The 22,497-nt window shown below is 45.7% G+C and overlaps 1 protein-coding gene across 8 annotated transcripts in view; it reads left to right on the top strand.

Moving 5' to 3' along the window:
* The window catches only part of KCNQ2 (potassium voltage-gated channel subfamily Q member 2), a 65,433-nt gene that overhangs the window by 22,701 nt on the left and 20,235 nt on the right, over positions 1 to 22,497 (top strand). For 3 of the 8 annotated variants that reach the window (XM_018560297.1, XM_018560281.1, XM_018560265.1), the window contains exons 2-11: positions 1,669 to 1,759; positions 2,642 to 2,768; positions 4,546 to 4,721; positions 4,987 to 5,115; positions 5,940 to 6,050; positions 8,744 to 8,839; positions 11,585 to 11,679; positions 12,918 to 12,944; positions 13,895 to 13,963; positions 20,125 to 20,154. In XM_018560297.1, the coding sequence (XP_018415799.1) occupies positions 1,669 to 1,759; positions 2,642 to 2,768; positions 4,546 to 4,721; positions 4,987 to 5,115; positions 5,940 to 6,050; positions 8,744 to 8,839; positions 11,585 to 11,679; positions 12,918 to 12,944; positions 13,895 to 13,963; positions 20,125 to 20,154 (951 nt within the window). Of the gene's footprint in view, positions 1 to 1,668; positions 1,760 to 2,641; positions 2,769 to 4,545; positions 4,722 to 4,986; positions 5,116 to 5,939; positions 6,051 to 8,743; positions 8,840 to 11,584; positions 11,680 to 11,964; positions 11,999 to 12,917; positions 12,945 to 13,894; positions 13,964 to 20,124; positions 20,155 to 22,139; positions 22,155 to 22,497 lie in introns of those variants that run through there. The other 5 variants (XM_018560246.1, XM_018560256.1, XM_018560289.1 and 2 more) reach the window with 3 other exon arrangements.

Below are 22,497 nucleotides of genomic sequence, written 5' to 3'. Positions count from 1 at the left end.
AGTCCTCACATTCCCCCTTCACATCAGAAACCCCCTTCTTATCAGGGTCCTTTTTCCCCCCTTTAGATCCAAAGCCCCCTTCCCATCAGGGTCATCAGTCCTCTCTTCACATCAGAAGCCCCCTCCCCCTTTTCCCCACTGAAGCCCCTTCCCATCAGAGTCCTATCATCGCATCAGGACAGGTAGCTGGGGCAGCATGGCAGGGCACCCGAGGCAGACCAGAGCAGGACTGATAAGAACTCCCGGTATGGATGACATTTATTTTTAGGTTTTGGATTCTCTCCTCGCTTCCTGTCCCTTTGACACCAGGGCTAAACACAATGCGTAGGGGTGTCACCGGGAACAGGAAGACACCCTCCTCTACTTTTTCCAGAGCTCAAAGTTGGTCTTTAATGTAACATGATGTGTCTATAATGGTAACCCCAGTATTCTCAGAGTCCTGGCACACATTGGTACGATTTTCCATCTCCATGTAGATTTCTACTACAGAGTCTGATATTTAAATGGGAAGGCACCTAAATTGTACTGATAACCCACTTTAAAGTACATGTGAACCCGACCACCGCGGTCTCCTGTAGGCTTGGGTTTATTTCAAAAGTAATTTTCAGTCTTTTTAAAGCGTATTTAAATAATCCCTGCCATGAAGGTCCTTGTTCAGGTACTTCCTGTTACAGGGTGATGTTCAGGTACTTCCTGTTACAGGGTGAAAACTATGTCCCATTTTGTGTTTCTGCGTTGTCACCCTGTCACATGGGCACCTGGTGGAGACCACAACTGGCTGTGCTGATGTACGTTGCCCATGCATGGATCGCCATTGTCACTATCTAGGAGTGAATCCAGGGCAAGGACGGGCAGCTGACCCTGAAGCGAGCGCATGTAGACAGGAAGTAGCCGAGGGAGATCTGCAGCACTGAGAAGGGAAGAAGTAGCAAAGAAATTGACCTTTGAGATTGTCCAGCTCGGGCTCTCATCGCTTTCACTGTAACCTCAAATTTCGACCTCGGTGGTGGGAACGTGTAGCTTGCTGTCCTATGAGCCTTATGAACGGCCCGGCTGGGATTCCGCATCTCTAGGAAAAATAGGGTTAAAGGTGGAACGTTCCTTTAAGAAAGGTGCTGATGGAGGGAAGGCCGGAAGAAAAAAAACGCTGAAGTGACTTTATTGACTGGAGGAAGGCAATTTGTTAAATTTGAGCTCCTCCGGGTATCCAGAGTACCCCCCGCCCCTTTCACTAATCCTATAATGCTTATCTCATGGGATCCTGCAATTATCAGCTTCCTCAGCCTGTAATTCCTGTAGGTGTCGGAATCTCATCTGCCACGTAGGAGGCAAAGCAGCACTCGTGTTATTATTATAGGAGCGGATTGTCTAAGCGATGTTGCTGCCTCCTAGTCTCTGTGCAAGTCGGGCGTTTATCAATGAGCGGCTGTATATGTGAACCTAGAAAATGCATTGCATGACCCCGGTGCTTCTCATTTAGGTGTAGGATGAAAGAATTACCTATGGGCTGCCATTGCTGAGCTCCCCATGAACATGCTGGCAGCCAAAGGATTTGTATTCCTGCCCATCCGTTTCTGAGATTTACGCAGCTCTGCCGCACTGTTCAGCTTTTATTGCTTTGCCCAGACTGCCATTAAGGTTATATAATCTTTTTTTCCCCCTTCCCAGGTTCCTTCTTGTCTTCTCCTGTCTCGTCCTCTCTGTGTTCTCAACGATTAAAGAGTATGAAGAGAAATCGGAAGGAGCCCTTTATATACTGGTAGGTGCTGCTGTGCGGAAGCTCCGCATGAATAGCTTATTGTGTCTGCTCTGTTACATACAGGGGCATAACAATAGCCATAGCAGGCCATGCGGCTGCTATGGGGCCTGGGGGTGGAGGGGGGCCTCCATGAAGGATTGCTGAAGTTGCTGTTGACCCTGTACCCCTTATGGCATTTCCAATCAAGAAGAGTGGATATCAGATGTACAGGAAGAGACTGTGCAGACAGCTCTCCTGCTACCAGTCCTTGATTTATATTTTGTAAGGTTTGATATGCGGCCCTAATAAAATTTTGCTATGGGGCCTCATGATCTGTAGTTTTGCCCCTTGTTACATAGTCCTGTGTCCTTAGTGCCACATATATACAATATGCATCCTAAAGGGGGCTAGTTATAAACAATTTGCAGAGTCATTCATCCTGTGCACCTCTGCGAATGTTCGTTCTGTGTGAATAGAAGCAAAAACAAATGTTCATCTTTTCAAGTCTATTGTAGTGTAATACATCATTGTGGCCACCAGATGGTGCTCAGGAGCATAGGAAATAATAATCCTTCTCTGTGCTCCATCTAGTGCCCATAATATGGTACTACATGACATTAGACCTGAAAAGAAAATATGAAAGGAATGTTCTTTTGTGCCTCTATTCACACAGAACAAACGTTCACGCAGGGTGAAGGGCTCTATGAATTGTTAAGAAATAGACCTCAAAGTGATTTTGGACTTTGCCCCCCCCCTGGTTCTACACCATGGTCCCATTTGTGGTCAGATGAAGGGGGCTTGTAGTAGATTTTGAGCCGTTTCTTTTTTAACGTCGTTTGGTTTGTATGTTGGAAGGTGAACCTGCCCTATAAACACTCCTCTGCTCTCTCCTTCATCCCGCAGGAAATTGTCACCATCGTGGTCTTCGGCGTGGAATACTTTGTCCGGATCTGGGCCGCCGGTTGCTGCTGCCGCTACCGGGGGTGGAGGGGGAGGTTGAAATTTGCCCGTAAACCGTTCTGCGTTATTGGTGAGGAACGTAAAGACATTCTACCTTAAAATGGGATAAGATCTGGGCTGAGCCCTAGAGAAACGACTGACCCCAGATGAGGCTGAACCATTATCCTTTATCTAGAGGTAGATGAGGTTGTCCTGTGACAGGCTGGAAAAGGACGTTTTTGGCGTGGGGCGTCCGTGCAGAAAAAAAATGAAACCTCTTATAACTCCCCCAACTGTAATATCTGTAACCCAAAGCCACAGACTGACTCTTCACCTTCTCTCTATCTGAACCATGAACTCCCCTAACCTAACACTTAACATAAACCTTAATGCATAGCTGAAAACCTAACCTCCTAAAGCCCTCCGCCTCCTAAGCCCTCAGCACAGGGATGGTGGGAGCCTCTCATAATGGCAACAGCAGGTGTACAGACCCGGGAACTCAGCACAGGGATGGTGGGGCTCCTCATAATGGGCACAGCAGGTGTACAGACCCGGGAACTCAGCACAGGGATTGGGGGAGCTCCTCATAATGGGCACAGCAGGTGTACAGACCCGGGAACTCAGCACAGGGATGGTGGGAGCTCCTCATAATGGGCACAGCAGGTGTACAGACCCGGGAACTCAGCACAGGGATGGTGGGAGCTCCTCATAATGGGCATCATTCCCGGGGACTCAGCACAGGGATGGTGGGAGCCCCTCATAATGGGCACAGCAGGTGTACAGACCCGGGCACTCAGCACAGGGATGGTGGGAGCTCCTCATAATGGGCATCATTCCCGGGGACTCAGCACAGGGATGGTGGGAGCTCCTCATAATGGGCATCATTCCCGGGGACTCAGCACAGGGATGGTGGGAGCTCCTCATAATGGGCATCATTCCCGGGGACTCAGCACAGGGATGGTGGGAGCTCCTCATAATGGGCATCATTCCCGGGGACTCAGCACAGGGATGGTGGGAGCTCCTCATAATGGGCATCATTCCCGGGGACTCAGCACAGGGATGGTGGGAGCTCCTCATAATGGGCATCATTCCCGGGGACTCAGCACAGGGATGGTGGGAGCTCCTCATAATGGGCATCATTCCCGGGGACTCAGCACAGGGATGGTGGGAGCTCCTCATAATGGGCATCATTCCCGGGGACTCAGCACAGGGATGGTGGGAGCTCCTCATAATGGGCATCATTCCCGGGGACTCAGCACAGGGATGGTGGGAGCTCCTCATAATGGGCATCATTCCCGGGGACTCAGCACAGGGATGGTGGGAGCTCCTCATAATGGGCATCATTCCCGGGGACTCAGCACAGGGATGGTGGGAGCTCCTCATAATGGGCATCATTCCCGGGGACTCAGCACAGGGATGGTGGGAGCTCCTCATAATGGGCATCATTCCCGGGGACTCAGCACAGGGATGGTGGGAGCTCCTCATAATGGGCATCATTCCCGGGGACTCAGCACAGGGATGGTGGGAGCTCCTCATAATGGGCATCATTCCCGGGGACTCAGCACAGGGATGGTGGGAGCTCCTCATAATGGGCATCATTCCCGGGGACTCAGCACAGGGATGGTGGGAGCTCCTCATAATGGGCATCATTCCCGGGGACTCAGCACAGGGATGGTGGGAGCTCCTCATAATGGGCATCATTCCCGGGGACTCAGCACAGGGATGGTGGGAGCTCCTCATAATGGGCATCATTCCCGGGGACTCAGCACAGGGATGGTGGGAGCGCCTCATAATGGGCACAGCAGGTATGCAGGGATGGTCCTTCACTCCATGCATACACATGCCTCTCTCTCTCCTTCCTCTTGTAGATATCTTGGTGTTGATCGCCTCCATAGCAGTCCTGTCGGCGGGTTCCCAGGGGAATGTGTTTGCCACCTCGGCCCTAAGGAGTCTGAGGTTCCTACAGATCCTGCGTATGATTCGTATGGACCGGAGAGGAGGGACGTGGAAGCTGCTGGGATCTGTAGTGTATGCGCACAGCAAGGTAACCTTCAGGGGGTCGCTAAAGCTGACCTCCGGCCGTCTCTTCAGTGTTGCACAGTTGTAGCGGCTCCTCTCCTGGACTGGAATTTTTCTTATCTCACTATGTGCATTACAAGCTGCAGCAAGTCAGATAGAAACCACCTTATTTCCTGGACGGATGACATCCAGCATCATCCCCCTTCATCATTGCACAGTATTGTATTTATTGCTTTAATACAGGTCCTCTTTGATCAGCAGAATCTCAGTTCTGTGTTTTTCTCCTGTAGGAACTGATCACAGCCTGGTACATCGGCTTCCTCTGCCTCATCCTGGCATCATTCCTGGTCTACCTGGCAGAGAAGGAGGAGAACAGCGAAATGTTTGACACCTACGCAGATGCCCTGTGGTGGGGCCTGGTGAGTCTCTGCACATTATAGGGGGCAGAGCAATACAAACTAAAGCAGAACTCCAGACAATACAATCTTATTTTCTATTGTAGTATATAGGATGGGCGGCGTTTCAGCTTTGTATTAGTGCTTGTGGAGATTTCCCTTCACTTCCTGTCTGGGTGACTACCATAGAGCAGAAGAAGTTATAGGACATTCTGCTTTACATAGGATTCATCTTTGTCTCCCAATGGCACTGGAGAGAGGCAGTCAGGGGAAATATCTCAAAGGGTTCACGGTCTCCTATAAAAGAGTTTTTGGAGGGTGACTATAACCCCCCATCAGCTTTTTAATGTCATTAGTGTCATTACTGTCAACAATACCTAGAAAGGTGTAACAAAAATTAATTTTTACTCAATCTTGGGTGTTTCCTCTTACTGTCATCAGGACAGGAATTGAATGGGAAATCTTCCCGACGGGCATAAAAAAAATAATACAATTAATAATTATATTGAATAATAATAATGATGATTTTGTAAATGTAATATAGTACATTCTTTAATATAACCAGCCAGCCAAGTGGAAGAGTTGTTGTGTTGACCTGAGATTTTAATAATATTATTAAAGGAGATCACTGAACTGGTATAAGTGGAAGAGTTGTTGTGTTGGCCTGAGACTGTATCAGAAAGTTAATATCCAGTAACATTAAATGAAAGTGCATTTTGTATAATAATGATAGAAGCGACCTCAGTTTTTAGTTGTACAGACGCGTTGTCTTATTCTTGGGTTATATTCTCTGTGTTGCTTTTTTTTTTCTCTTGGTAAGATCCTGATCTGTTGTCTTCTCTCCCCAGATCACATTGACCACCATTGGCTATGGAGACAAGTACCCAACGACCTGGAACGGCCGGCTGCTTGCGGCCACCTTCACGCTGATCGGCGTCTCCTTTTTTGCTCTGCCGGCCGTAAGTCTGAGAATTAGGCAGCCCGCAGATGGTGGATTTCCACCCCTTGATTTAGAGGCACACCATGGGGCGATTCACGATCTTCTTCCCTATTCAGCCGAAGGGTTAATACATCAACTCACTATAAAGAATGAATGTTCCCATGTAGTAAAGGGAAGAGTCCAAGCATGTGCACACCGAGATTGTCCTGCGTGCTGTCCAATAAGGAGCACTCATGATGCTTCTAATCTCCTCTACGTGTCAAGTAGCCGACCCCAACATGGCCATGAGTGAAGATTGATATGGACTTGTCCCTTGGCAAAGGTTGGGCTTTGTGTAACTTCTCTAGTTCTCCATACCTGCCCTCTTCACAAGGGGGAACCTGGCACACTAATGAAAAGCTGCATTGTGCCGATTGGCAGCAGTACATGCCAGGACCAGCTCCAGGTTTCCTCATAGTTGTATGTAGGTATACATTATATTAGTAAACTCCTATAGAGGGTCTGTGGTAGACCACTGCACCTGAGATCACAACATTATGATTATAAAAGTAGAAGACTGTAATTGGGTGTTTACACTGGAAATTTAAAACCCCGCCCTGTTAGAAGTTGGTGCCCCTGCCCAATGTCTATTACTATATGTGTGTGAGAGTCCCATGTTCTCTGTGCCTGGGAATGTGCAGCTTCACCCACATATTATACACAATGATACAACCCTAGAGTAGTCTATGTGAGGTCAGCTAGGACTTTCCCTGACTGTGTAACCTTCTATGGGATGGAAGAGAATTCTTGAGTGTTCTCCGTCAACGTGCAAAATGTATTACAATGAGTGAAAAATACATATACAGGAAGTGAAGGGCTAAAAATTAAAGGGTCAGCCTGCCCCGTAACTGATATTTTAGTGTGTGGTGGAAGCTGGAGAGTTACACTACCCGGCAGCTTCATCTGTCTCTAGGTGACTGTATTGGCGAGATGGAGGGGCTCTCACCATCCTTGCGCTTAGCTCTTGGGTCTGGACACCTGCTGTGCCCATTATGAGGGGCTCCCACCATCCCGGTGCTGAGTTCCCGGGTCTGTATACCTGCTGTGGCTATTATGAGGGGCTCCCACCATCCCGGTGCTGAGTTCCCGGGTCTGTATACCTGCTGTGGCTATTATGAGGGGCTCCCACCATCCCGGTGCTGAGTTCCCGGGTCTGTATACCTGCTGTGGCTATTATGAGGGGCTCCCACCATCCCGGTGCTGAGTTCCCGGGTCTGTATACCTGCTGTGGCTATTATGAGGGGCTCCCACCATCCCGGTGCTGAGTTCCCGGGTCTGTATACCTGCTGTGGCTATTATGAGGGGCTCCCACCATCCCGGTGCTGAGTTCCCGGGTCTGTATACCTGCTGTGGCTATTATGAGGGGCTCCCACCATCCCGGTGCTGAGTTCCCGGGTCTTTATACCCACTGTGTCCATTATGAGGTGTTCCCACCATCCCTGTGCTGAGTTCCCGGGTCTTTATACCCACTGTGTCCATTATGAGGTGTTCCCACCATCCCTGTGCTGAGTTTCTGGGTCTGTACACCTGCTGTGCCCATTATGAGGGGCTCCCACCATCTCTGTGCTGAGTTCCCAGGTCTGTACATCTGCTGTGCCCATTATGAGGGGCTCCAAGCATCCCGGTGCTGAGTTCCCGGGTCTGTACACCTGCTGTGCCCATTATGAGGAGCTCCCATCATCCCTGTGCTGAGTTTCTGGGTCTGTACACCTGCTGTGCCCATTATGAGGAGCTCCCACCATCCCTGTGCTGAGTTCCCGGGTCTGTACACCTGCTCTGCCCATTATGAGGGGCTCCCACCATCCCTGTGCTGAGTTCCCAGGGTCTGTACACCTGCTGTGCCCATTGTGAGGTGCTCCCACCATGCCTGTGCTGAGTTCCAGGGTCTGTACACCTGCTGTGCCCATTATGAGGAGCTCCCACCATCCCTGTACTGAGTTCCCAGGGTCTGTACACCTGCTGTGCCCATTATGAGGGGCTCCCACCATCCCTGTGCTGAGTTCCCGGGTCTGTACACCTGCTGTGCCCATTATGAGGAGCTCCCCCCATCCCTGTGCTGAGTTCCCGGGTCTGTACACCTGCTGTGCCCATTATGAGGAGCTCCCCCCATCCCTGTGCTGAGTTCCCGGGTCTGTACACCTGCTGTGCCCATTGTGAGGTGCTCCCACCATGCCTGTGCTGAGTTCCAGGGTCTGTACACCTGCTGTGCCCATTTATGAGGGTTCCCATCATCCCTGAGCTGAGTTCCCAGGGTCTAGGTCCGGTCTATTTTCTATTATGGAGAATGTAATGGGAGGAGCTGGGACACACAGGTGGGGGGGAACATCTCTAACTCCCAGGTGGACAGAAACATGATGAGGAATTATAGTCTGGAGATCTCACAGTTGGTGTATCTAAGACTTATAGGAAGCTGGGGGCCGTCTCAGGCACCAGGCTCCATTTATTACTAAAATATAATGTTTGGGCGGACTGACCCTTTAAGAGTGGCTTTGCTTCCAATACAGACATGTGTATATGAAGATTTATGTGTTCAGGGATTCACTGTAGAACCTTCTGTATCTCTTTGATAGCAGCCAATTGGTCTTTGGGGATCGCTGGGGTGGGTTAGATCCTGTGATGGGCAGTGGGATGTATTGGCGTTGTATACGGAATATCGGAACTCTTTTATTTCAGGGCATTTTGGGCTCCGGATTTGCTTTGAAAGTCCAAGAACAGCACCGACAGAAGCACTTTGAGAAGAGGCGGAACCCGGCAGCTGGCCTGATTCAGGTAGGTGATGATATAGTTTGGATCTCTTCTTCCACGGGGACCTGTATCTAGGAGACGCATTCACCTGCGCCGCACATTGGCCTATCCTCGCAATACAGCGTACATCATCCACGGGAGCAGCTGGTTGGAACAGATGGCACCTTGGGAATTTGGGGGAAAGAGCGGAGTCAGATATGTCAATTCAGGGTGAAGGTGCAGGAATTTCTGCTGACCCAAAAGCTGTCCTCAGTGCACTGATACCAATGCTATCCCTGACACACTGACCCCAAAGCCTGTCCTCAGCACACTGACCCCCAGCACTGTTCCTAGCATACTGACCCAGACGTTACCTCTAGCGCACCAACCCCAAGGCTTGCCTCCCCGGGCAGAGACCCCAAGGCTTGCCTCCCCGGGCAGAGACCCCAAGGCTTGCCTCCCCGGGCAGAGACCGCAAGGCTTGCCTCCCCGGGCAGAGACCCCAAGGCCTCATGTGCTGACCCCTCCTCTGTTCCTTGCTAAGGGGGGAGTCACAGGAACAGCTCTTAGTTGTAATTTAAAGGAGCCCTTAGTTGTAATTTAAAGCCAATTACACCCTTAAATCCACCAATAACCACATTCATTTAGTCTTCCTTCATTGACTCTACTGAAAGCTCCAGATTTTATGGTGACATTTCGGCAAAGTGGACACTCCCCAATTTAACTCATCTTTGGCTATGGACATCGTTTAGTTAATGTTTGAAAAGTCAGCTATAGAGCAACTCCATGGAATCTATCAATGGACGCTGTCAGTTACTGTATAAAGTGCTGTAGGCAGCCGTCTCATTCTTCATTATTCCGGACTATAGTCTCGCCATCTTAGACTGGGCTCGGGCCTACTTGACAACTTTCTAAGGTTGATACCGGAATTCTGAAAGTGAAATTTTCTGGGGTAAACCGTGAAAGGTTTACCGGAGGGTTTAGAAAGAAGAGTTCAGCCCCTCCTACGATGGGCATTTGGGAGCTGTGCCTAGCTGGAGGAAGACACAGCTGCTGCCATAATTCCTTACAGGCAGGAGGCACAGATGTAGAGATGAAGTAAATGCTTCTTGGTAATCAAAGCCAAACTCATAAACCAAAGTAGCCGATGACACTGCTGCTCAGTGATAGAATGGAATCAAACTGTTCCTGTAACCTCATCAAAATGCATGCACGTGGCTACTAAGGGGTGCCAGGACACTTAAATACTGGCACATAGAATCCAAGACACTTGAGGGTCCAAAACAATGACACACTGACACTTGGGGGTCCAGAACAATGACACACTGACACTTGGGGTACAATGAGTATTTTTAGCTCAGGTTATATGTTCCCTCTGACCACTGTTCAGTAAGCCTTCTAATTCTAGGCGTCCCCTCTGCCTTGTACCCCCGGGAGGGGCTCAGCCTTTGTATAAAGACAGTTAGTGGTGAAATAAAGATGTCAGTGTTCTCATTTAGAAAGGTTACAAATACAGATGACCGGGATTCCCTGTACTGAGCGCCATTCCTAAGATGAAAGTCCAATGACACAGCATTTCCGAAGAGATAGGGATCATTTCTGAATGCCGGTGATCAGTATCACTCTCAGCTATACACATCTGACAGATAATGGGACTGTAGGCAGAAAAATCTGAGAAACACCAATCTATGCCACGGAGTAAGATCATAAAACGATGTCCTCTATCTCCTCTCTATTATCTTCTCTCTATTTCCTTCATCTCTCCCTTTCTTTCCCATTTCCTTCTTTCTCTCTTTATTCCTCTGTCCACTTCCACCTTCTCATTTCCTCTGACCCCTCTCTCTCTGCTTTTCTTCTTCTTCGCTCTCCTCTCTTCTTCTCTCTCTCACCTCTCTTCTCTTTCCTCTCCTTCTCTCTTTCCTCTCTTCTCTCTTTCCTCTCCTTCTCTCTTTCCTCTCCTTCTCTCTTTCCTCTCCTTCTCTCTCTTCTCTCTCTATCCTCTCTTCTTTTCTCTCTCTCTCCTCTCTCTTCTTCCTCTTCCTCTTTCCTTCTTTGTCTCTCCCTCTGCCCACTTATCTTTCCCGCATCAACACTCTCATTCCTTTTGTCTCTCCTCTTCCTCTCTTTCCTCTCTTCTCTCTCTTCTTCTCTCTCTTCTTCTCTTTCTTTCTTTTTTTTTTCACTCTCTCTCTCTTTGTGATCTGTTCACGTTCTGGAATACGTGTACCTTGTAGATTGCTGTGTGAGGCAGCTCCATCTTCAGGATCCCTGAGCCCGGTGCACCTATTTTTTTTTACATGGAACATATTTCTAACAATCAGAACATGTGATCTGAGTTGATTTTTTTTTTTTTTCCAGACTCCTCGGCATTCTTTGCCGCTCAGATGCCTGAATGGCACCATGACCTGCACTAAGCTGACCGCTGGGAGGTACAGCAGTACGCCTGATTGGCTCCTTGTGCTGTTTCTCCCTCCCCAAGTCTGAGCACTGCTGTACAGGGACTGCAGGAAGCTGATATGAAGTCAGAATTGGGCACTTAATATATTGATGACTGCAATGCTGCCTTAATCTGTGTCTTTTATATCTGCCTCCTTTCATATCTGCCTCCTTTCATATCTGCCTCCTTTTATATCTGCCTCCTTAAAGCCCAACACCAGACACAACTGTTTTCTTTAACCTGTTTAGAGGATCTGTCATTCTTTATATTTCCAGGTTATTTTCTTCTGCGCGTTGGTTTGTCAGGGTCACTAGTTCTTGTTACAAATCCTTCCACTCTTTTATCTCTTTCAGGCCTCGTGGAGATTTTACGCCACTAATCTGGCGCGCATGGACCTGCACTCTACCTGGCACTACTACGAGCGCAGTGTGGCTGTGCCCATGTACAGGTACCTGTTGGGGATGCCCGTCTCATCACTTCCCATAATTCCACTCTCCACCCCGGCCATCATTCTGCATTGCTGGAGACATTTCAGTTTTCTTTTTCTTTTTTTAAGTTAAATTCCGTGTTTGACTTCTTTGTTGTTATTATTATTATTATTATTGCATTAATTTTTATAATTTTTTTGTGTTTTTGTTGTTTGCCTCTTTTTTTTAATTATTTTTTGTTCTTTTCATTCAAACCCCTTCACCACCCCTCCCATTGCTCGTAATTTGTTGTTGCCTCATATCAGCCTATGAAGACGGCTCAGATCAGCGTGGACGCTAGGTAACTCTTCTCCAAGTCACTGTGTGTGGGTGCTTGCGTGCGCGTGGACTGATTGTCTGGCAGTGATTCAAAAGAACTTTTAAGTAGATCTTAACTGGCTGTGATAAGTGTGGTAATTCCAGGTCTGCTAGGCAGCTGAAAGGGAAGAAAGCTCTCTATGACCCCTTAAAGCCAAACTGCAGTCAGAGGTGACCTCTTATATCCATGGAATGTTCAACTACAGCTAATAGAAATACTTGAAACTATCATTATACTAGCTGCCTTCAGAGCCCAATCATGTTATATATGTATTCAGAGGTGGACTGGAGCTTTTTCTCTCTCTCTCTCTCTCTCTCTCCCCTCCCCCTCTCTCTCTCTCTCTCCCCTCGCCTTCTCTCTCTCTCTCTCCCCTCGCCTTCTCTCTCTCTCTCTCTCTCTTTTGTGTTTATAAATAGAATGTTCATTTATTTTTTCCTATCATACTTATCCTTCTTCTATAATGAAATCATTTAATAGAAATATTTTTTTTTCTCAGAACCTCCAGAGTTCAGTGACATTCCATAGATTAGTCCTTTAATATGCATGTGTCTTTTTTTCCGTCTATATCCATGGTTATTGATTGCTACATATTTATGTTAAGCCATTATTTTGGAAAGGTGTTTTTATCTGTAGAGTGTAGTACATACTTACCACCTCTAGAGGGAGCTCTCATTTCCTCGTATTGGTTGTATGATGGCTGTTGGGGCTTTCTCTAGGCACTTTAATGGGTCCAGTAATGATTGTGAAATGTTGACTTCCTGATTTAAATCTCTGGACTCGTGGCATGATTGACCCCTCACCCCTGATTTGAGCACTCCCATATAATTCCTGACTTTTTTTTTTTTTTGTGCTCTTCTCCCCCCTACCATTTTTCTCTCACCCATTTTGTATTTTGGCGAGCAGCTCTCAAACATATGGTGCGTCCAGGTATGGCACACGTATATGTGCAATGTAGTGTCTTCCATCCCACTTCCCCTTTCTCCTAGCATTGTGCTGTCGGTTTGCCATCCCAGTTGTGGTGTTGTGTACACTCAAGGATTGTGAAACCACCGTGACCATTTTGTGCCGAACGAATGTGAGAGTCTGTATCCACTGGTGTTCACTCAACAAGACCCTGCACACACTTGGACTGGAAGATGGGCCCCATTTTTAGCTTATGTTAGAAGAGTGGAGGTGACCATTTTGGCGCTGAACTAAAATTCATGAAAATGTGGTCCATCAATTCACTAGGAACTAGATACATAGAGCTGGTGCCTCCTAAATTGATGGTCTGCTTTCTTTTGAGATATTGGCTCCCTGGCAAAATGGCTCCTTTTGGAGACCATGACTATCTGGGAGTTGCCATCTTGTGAATTGAATGTGAGAACATCGCCTGTTGGCTTCCAGTGAATAGCTTTGCTCAGGCCAAAGACGTCTCACACAGTTGCCTTTTCACACCGGAAGCACAACTTAATGTTGCTTGATCTTGGCATTGTTCCGTCTTGCTCGTTGGGTATGAGATGTTTTGTGGTCGTGTTTGTAATTAACCTTGTTTTTTGCTTGTGTTTGTGGCCTGCTGGTTCTAGTGTGACCCCCGCCCCACTGTTGACATTTCCTTTGCCACTCACGGGAAAGTTGCACCAACACCACCAATGTATTCCTTCACACCTTAGTTTGGAACAAAAAATGGTGTCACTTCTGGTCTATCTCTCAAAAAAACTTATTTAAAAAAAAATCCAAACCCACTACCAGTTCAAGATTAAGATTATAATTGTGTTCAGTGAAGGGGCCGTAAGGAATAGAACAATCAGGGTAATGGCCATTATCTAGTTAGAATGATTGCAGGGTCCTTCACCATTACAATTGGATGACTCCTTGTCTCTATAATCTCTTCTTAGGTTGATCCCACCACTGAACCAACTGGATCTTCTTCGGAACCTGAAGAGCAAATCTGGACTAACATTCAGGTCAGACGTTGGGGGATGGGAGTTTGGGCATGTTATAGGGTGGCTTTGTTATTTATGCCTTTTTAGATAATGTTTTACCAACCATTGTGTTACCAGCAAACTGAATTTACTACTTTTATATGATGTTCTATGTGGTGGCTCGTGCAAAATATTGAGCTGGAAAGATCATAGAAAAAAAAAATTATACATGATGTCTGTGGACTTTTCCACTCAGGGGGTGTTCCATCATCCCCTGGGCCGAATTTCCCACAAGGCCAAGCGAGGCCCGGCCTTGGGGCAGCAGGGAGCTGAGGGGGAGCGGGGGTGTGGAATTCCTACCTCCCGACGCTGGGGACATGCAGTTCCGGCCGCTGGGCGGGTGTTTTTTTTTCTACCTTTTTAGCCCTGCTTTGAAAAAAGTAGAAGATGAGATAAAAGAAGTAAAAAAAGTAAATAAACATTGAAAAAATAAAAAAGTGATAAAAAAAAAGCAAAGAAAAAGTAAAAAAAAAAAAAATGAACACCAACCTTTGGGTTTGGCGGGGAGGGGGCACGTTGGGGCAGCAGAAAGAGTAAATCCGGCCCTGATCATCTCTTTCTATATTTAGAGGATATCAACAAGAAATACATTTTTGGGACTTTCAAGGTACATACAATATATGTCATTCTAGACACATATCAATGGAATATCTATATTTTATTTACAAAAAATGCCATCTCAACACATTCCATGAACTATGTTCACTTCATCAGGAGAACATGGATAGTAGCTATAGATCTAAAATGTATAAATATTCAAGAACCTCCATTCAGGTCCCCCATATAAAGATACCTGTGCTACAAAACCGTTACCAAAGATGTCTCTTGATGGAAGGACAGTATCTCAATGTGTTTCATGAACAATGTTCACTCCATTAGGAGAACATGGTTAGTAGACACGCAGATTATCTAAAATATATAAGTATAAAAGAACCTCCACTTAGGTCCCCCCCCATCTAAAGATACTTGTGTTACAAAACTGTATCCAAAGTTGTTACACAATTGTATCTCTTGATTGAAGGACCGTATCTCAACACATGTCTGTGAAGGTTCTCATTCATCCAGGTCATGGTATATCTGTTATAAATAAGTCAAGGCTACTGTATTTTTCTTGAAGATGTTTCACTGGTCATCCAACCAGCTTTCTCAATTCAGAATGACTTGTACATGTTTTTTCTAGGAATAGATTTGGTGAATGTTTCTCCAATCCACATCGTCTGTTAATTTCAACCAGGTGTTGATCGCATTTGCATAATTGGAGTCTAGGAGGTGTTATTAACCTGCCCAGAGAGAGGTGTTAAAACAGCATTGTATTGGGCAGACAATAGATGGCTCACCCCCCCTATTCAGCTCTTTCACTCCTCTTTTAAACCAGGCCTCCTCCCTGTCTAGGATGCGTACTTGACTGTCTTCAAAGGAGTGACCTTTTTCCTTTTAGGTGTAGGTACACTGCCAAATCCTGACCCGAGGGTTTGGCTCTTCTATGCTGTGCTATACGCTGGTGTAGCTGCTGTTTTGTTTCACCGACATACAATTCTGAGCGCTCCTCACTGCACTCTCTGGGCAGGTTAATAACACCTTCTAGACTCCAATTATGCAAATACAATCAACACCTGGTTGTGACTAACAGACGATGTGGATTGGAGAAACATTCACCATATCTATTCCGAGAGAAAATTAGTACAAGTCATTCTGAATTGAGAAAGCTGGTTGGATGGCCAGTGAAACGTCTTCAAGAAAAATACAGCAAGTCCAGTTGCCTTGACTTATTTTTTACAGATATATCTCAACAGGTTTCATGAACAATGTTCACTTCATCAGGAGAACATGAATAGTAGATACAGATCTGGCATATATAAATATTAGAGAACCTCCACTTAGGTCCTGCATGTAGAGATACTTGTGTTACAAAGTTGTTATACAATTATTGTATCTCTTGATGGAAGGACCATATCTCAACATGTTATATGAACAATGTTCACTTCATTAGGAGAACGTGGATAGTAGACACGCACATTATTTAGAACATATCAATATTTAAGAACCTCTCCTTAGGTCCCCCCATGTAAAGATACTTGTGTCATAAAATTGTATCCAAGGTTGTTACACACTTGTATCTCTTGATTGAAGGACCGTATCTCAACACGTTTCATGAACCATGATCATTTCATCAGGAGAACATAGATAAGTAGATACAGATCTAGAGTTTGTATTCCTAATTCTTTTCTCTGCTGAAGATAGTGGGGATGAGGGAGTTGAGTGGTTTCTCTCGATCAGCCCAGCGTGTATGGCCCTCTGCAGACTATTGAAGCAACAATAAATCATCTGCCAATGCACCAAAAATGGCACAATCGGTAGCCATGCTAGCAGGCCTCAACCCCACTCCCTGTGTCGATCTAACAGATCACAACCTCATCCTGTGGTCAACCTGAACCTATGCTTATCAAGGTTATTGGCTGCTCAACTTCATAGATGAACCCGGTTCTTTTGCTTTGGCAACCAGTTGGCCTTTCTTGGGTTCTGTTTCTGCCAATCAGATGCGGCGTCTTCATCTCCCACATGGCATCCGGCAGAGACTGAAGCATCTCCTATTGGGCGCGGGGGGATATTTCAAATGCACGCGCGAGCCCTAAGGGTTGGGAAAGCGATGGATTCGATGTATGCGGCGGGCTGCTGTTAAACGATCAGATTTCCTGTATTGTATTCCTCTTAAAGCCGGCAAAAGGTCCTCTAGATATGAAATATTGACTTGCCTTCGTGGCAGTGTCACCGGTTGGCTATTAATAATACAACGTCCCTGCTCTGTATTCTGGCTAATAAGGGGCTACTAGGCCTCAGTCTGGAATCCGTGGAATAATTGAACATGGTGACCCATCCCCCTTCTCCCTCCGCGAACGGGGTCGGACGCGGCTTTTTGCAGTGCAAATGTAAGCTGTCGCTCGGCTGCCGAGGCGATCGGTATGCGGTTGCCATAGCAACACCTGCCTCCCCGCCGGTGACTCATTCCTCTCGATGGATGTGAGATGAACTTTGAAGAGCCGGGATAAAGGACCTCTGTCTCTCAGGAAGAAGAAAAGATCCTTTGCTCCAGTGGAAAAGGAATGCGTCATCAATAAGGGAGACATTTTAAAGGCTGCCGAAAGGACCTGAACAGGACGGCGGCCATATTGCTGTCTGTATGTCTTGCAGCACCCCGATACTCTACTGCAGAGACCCTGGTTGCCATGGGCGATAGAGGTGATTCTTCCTTCAGACAAAATGTATTATTGTGTCTGAGGAAGCTTATTCATGCGTCCCTTCTCATGACTTGCATTGGGAACAGGAAAAGTGTTGGTTTCTATAGACGACACAGGCTGAGGCAAGACTTCTTTAGATGTTTTGACCGGTGAGGTCCATCATCACAGAGTATAGGCAGATATGAGGCATTTGGACCTCTCCAAGCTCAGCCTAACGGTTGCTTTTTGCCATGGTTGCAATCTGGCGTTCACACTAAGAAAATGTCTGCCCCGTTATGTGACAGTGTGTTTTAAAGGGGCTCTCTGCTTTAAGCTAGAACTTCTGCCTTGACTCTTTTGTCAACATGGCTGCAAAAGACAAATGGGGTCTGTTGTTTTTAGAAACCAGGTGCTGCCTGTTTCTTAGAAGCCAAGGGGGAAGTCAAGCTGATTGATAGAGGCAACACAGACAGTTCTTTCAGTCTGCGTAAAGACAAGGCCTACAAAGAGGTCCTTGTTTACTGCGGCAACATTATAAACTGTCTATTGTTTCTAATTTCTAAGTGGGCATGGCCGGTCCAGTTGGATTTGACCTTTTATTGTTCTTGTTACGGATATAGGTGTCCGACATTGTGCCGGGAATGGACGTTAAGATGTTTCTAAAGCCAAATCTTCGGCCAGGATTTTATTGCTCAAAGGTAGAAAATTGCCAAAATGCCAAATGAAAGCTCTTTAATTGAAGTCTCAGGTTGTCAAGTGATGGCATTCCACAGACCTTCTGGGGACATGCAGGTCATCTGTCTGAAGGTGACAATCATGATGTCTGCCTACTTTTTGGTGTGCCGGCCATTTTCTACTTTAGGTCTTTGGGGTGTCACTGTAGGCCCAGCACCTACTGATTTATGGTATTAGAGGTACAAGTGCTGGATGGATTACTGGCAAGATTTTATTGGTGACTACTAAGGAGTTCAACAACTATCACCAAGAATGAAAGTGAGGGGAACATACAGAGTTTTGAGTTTTCAATGGAACATAAATAGTGGGTGAATCTCCAATGAGGACATCTGTTCTGTGACCACTGTCTGAGAGGGGATTTCTCGCAACTTAAGGATCTTACTTCCTTCCTGTTGTGTCTACCAGACAGGACATACAGGTAAATCTTCTAAACAGAGCTGACGTGGCAACCTGACCAGGATTTTCTTAACCATTCCCTACACTATCCAAATTAACGTTTTATGGCTATATGGGGACCTCTATTAGGTTTTTACTGCTTTCTTTGAGATTCACCTTCTCTGTGTCCTGGTGTTCATTGTCACCAAGACAGAACGTGAAGGGAAATTCAACATTTTATGGTTGTCCCCAGAAAGGATTCAATCTTCCAATGGGGACACCTTTTGACTAGTGACACTTAAGAGGGTATTTTCCCTGCTTTTGGAGAAAGTTGCCCGTGAAGGGAAATCCAAACCCAATGGTGCACAGAAGGGAATAAATACCTGCAGGAGTTATAATCCTTAAAAAAAACGTTTTGACCTTTTAGAGACTGCACATCTGTAAGAAAACATTTATACCCATCCCCAATTGACCGTGTTGCAGTCACTGCCAGATGTTCTCTGAGAATGTGGCCAGCTGTTCTTAATACATCTTGTATGTAATCTGCTGGACCAGTAAGCCTCTTTCCTGCTGTATTTTTGCCTTGTCCATATTATCTTGAGTTATGGTCTTCTTGATGGTTGGCCTGACCAACGGTCAATTACAACACTTGTACTCCCATACTTTCCTACTTGAGGTCTGCAGCCTGCTTCTTTACAGGGCAGATCTTCCACAAGTGTGTCCATGTTTTCTTAAATATCTTTTGGCCCAAACCCTCATCTAAGCCGTGGGCGCTTATATCTCCATTGTTCTTTCTTGGGGGGGACCCATTCATCTTTAAGGCCCCTTAGAAAAATGATAAACATATACTGGTCTCAATAAATACTTGTTATCCTGTACTAAAAATCTCAAACCTGTTTTATGTCTAGAAAGAGAACTTATGGGAACAACCTTCAAACTTATGAAAGTTTTATACTTACTCTGTCCTAAAAATCTCAAACCCCTTTCATGTCTAGGATTAGAAGGTATGGGACAGCCCTCAAACTTTTGAACATGTTTTACTTACTCTGTCCTAAAAATCTCAAACCTCCTTGATGTTCAAGCTGAGAACATATGTGGCAACCCTCAAACTCTAATGAACATTTTACATTTGCTCCCTTATTTAGTGTCACGTGCTTTGTCTGGGTTTGACACTTGAGAGTGGTAAGAGATCACCTGAGGTCTGACCATTTTTGTCCGGTCAATGCCTCACCAGCTCCATAGTATTCTTAGGAGCGCATGTAGAGGTGAGCATTGTTTGCCTGCAACATGCACCCAAAGTGCAGCGTTGATCAGCTATGCCTGTCTACATTAGCCCAAATGGTGTCAAAGAAAAGGACCCTGTAGTGGTATACGTTCTCTTGGTCCATTCTTTCATACTTAGAAGCGGGTAGACCATGTATGAGTTAAGACAGTTGACAATGCAAACCTTGATTTTCAAGCAGACATAAATATTGATGCTGAATAAGAGGCAATGATACATCTTTCATAAGCTGGCCTTCATAATTTATAATAAGATGAGGATTATTGTACACACCTAGTCATGACCGGTTCTTCTATTTCTATATTTGGTCACCAAACAGGGTTCATTTTATTAGTCCATGTCGGTGTAGTTGATCGGGATAGTTGTGTGGGGGGATTATTGACTTTTGAGGCCTCATTTTACCTTCCTGGTACCTTCCGTGCCTGGCTTGCTTCTACTAATGCCTGCAGCCCAGGCCCAAGACAGCTGTGTATTAACAAAGACTGCGCCATCTTTCCATTGCATTGCAGCTAACATGATATCGCTTTTGTTTTAAGGAAGGAGCAACAGGCCGAGCCTCCTCCCAGGTTGGTATCCTAAAGTGCCTATTAACCATGATAACTGTCATACCTGGTAACCTAAGCCCACCCATCTGTGTCGCTGTGTATGCGCTTCACCCAATCTTCCCCTCATCATCTCAAATCCATCAGTCCCATACTAATTTTAACTAATCTCGCTAACACTAAAGGACGGCTGTTGCTAAAGTTGAATGAAGGAAGCCATTTTGTGGTCTTAGGTCAGCTCTTCTGGAGCAAATAGTGTTCTGTGTGGTGCTTGATGCTGTAGTCATGGGAAAGGGATATTAGATGTGAGCACAGTGTGGCCGCCTCGCTGACATTACCACCAGCATCTTGAAGGGAAAGTATCATAAGCAATAGCTCTCTCTCAACCCATTGCCTTAACCTCGTGCTCTCATTAATTCTCCAAGGTGGCTATGGTTGACCATTATAATATTAGTATAATATAATATTATGGTTGACCATTATTATAATAGTCATCAAGCCTAAACTGGGTCTCACAAAATGGCTGCCTCAGTGATCTATAAAATAAGCCCACAAATTGGCTCCTCCTTCTGATGGAAGTAATACGTTCTGCTTCAAGCCAACTCCAGCCAGAACTCTCAGGAAGAGTGGAAAAGGGTTAGAACCTTAGAAGTTGTTTTTTTTTATGTCCATGTCCCTGGACATTAAAGGCCCAAAACTTTCCCGCTATACTAAAAATGTGTTTTTTATTGCCCCTGATGGAGATGCCTGTGGACCTCACTGGGGACATTTCTCCTATGATTGTGGCACTAAAGTGAGGAGTCATCTCTCCATGATAGATATAGCATTATTTGCACACTATACAGATAGATGCCCAATAACATCTGCAATGGTGAACTGGAGTGATGGACCCTTCAGCTGTTCAGGTCTGTGAACGTTTCTTGTAGAATAATTGTCTTTTATTTAGACATCCGTGAGATAGATATCGCCAACTAACGTCTCGGGATTGTGCGGGGCCCCTGTTTTCAAGGACCACTGCCTCAAAAGAGGAACCCTGCGTGATCCAGAAACATTGGTTGGGGAAATCCTTCTCACTGCCTAAATTAAAAACAATTGTTCTATACAATGGTGGAAACTTCTACAGATCTTTTCATGAGAGACCCAAGCTGAAATAACACCTTTTTTGGTAGACTCCCAATAAGTTTTTGATAGCTAGCTATGTCACAGCTGGGGAGATTTTCCTTTACTTCCTGTCTTGATGGCACCCTGTGTAAAGGTGGCTGGTTGCTCCTTGAATAGGAAGTGAGGGGAATCTAACCAGAGTAAAAGCCGGATAATGGTTCTAGCCCTTCTCCAAAAACAGAAGAAAACGTATGGGCTGTAGTTTGGCTTTCAGGGGCATGTGATGATTCAATAACTATGATGTCATACCCTACTTATCGCTGACCAGTCTTTTGTGTCTCTGTCACCTCTGTTGGCCTCAACAAGCCTCATACTTACCTGCATGTCTTCATGTTTAACGTCACTAGACCATCTCTTCCATCACCTTCCATATAGAGTTTCCATATTCTCTGGTTAAAGGGAAGCTCTACGCCAATCCGCTGAGCCGGTGCCTTGAGCATAATGTGGAAATTAGCCCATGCCATTCCAGCTTCTTGGTTTCTGCTTTCGTTGGGTATTGAGGGTTTCCAGTGACTTTTTTTGACCATGACATCTGAAGGAATAGGACACAGATGTGAACCAACAAGGCCCAACTGTTGTAGAGGGCCAGAAACTCAAAATTCAAATTTGAGTTTAATTTGCACACTATAGCCAACTCCCCCTTCAATTCATTGCACCACTTCAGAGTTATCCTTTAAGATTTATAGTTAATGATGATGTATTGGCTTGTTCCCCAGGCTAGGTTTGGTTGTATAATTTGTCGGTCATGTGACCTCTTGAGGCACTCGTAGCATGTAGTACCTAGTTTAACCACTAGGAGGTGCTGCTGTAGGATAATCACTATCTCCATGCCTCCATGATTGGAGTAGTAGACCACAGCCCTGGTCAACATAAACTGAACAGTTGCATGTTGTTGGCTATTTTTTTTAAACGGTATAAACTTCCATTCATTTCAGTCTTGACTTGACTTCCCAACACTGTAAAATTTGTTTGAAAATCATAGAAATTTAGAAATATAAATGGGCTGCAAAAACTGGTGCTTTATACTTATGAGAATATTAGCAATGGTTCAGTTAAGGTTTGTGTAGTTCTTTGTATGAGCCACAAGGGGGCAACATTGATCTTAATTGCACCGATGTAATGGCGCAATATGAATAGTTCGAGGGACCATTTTATTAAAATTAAGAGAAAATTAAATGAGGTCCAGTCAAATGTTTTTGTTTTTTT

This window comes from Nanorana parkeri, unplaced genomic scaffold, assembly GCF_000935625.1.
Source record: "Nanorana parkeri isolate BGI_ZX_2015 unplaced genomic scaffold, ASM93562v1 scaffold17, whole genome shotgun sequence".
In the NCBI taxonomy this organism is placed as follows: Eukaryota; Metazoa; Chordata; class Amphibia; order Anura; family Dicroglossidae; genus Nanorana; species Nanorana parkeri.
This window is presented reverse-complemented; position numbering and strand designations above follow the sequence as displayed.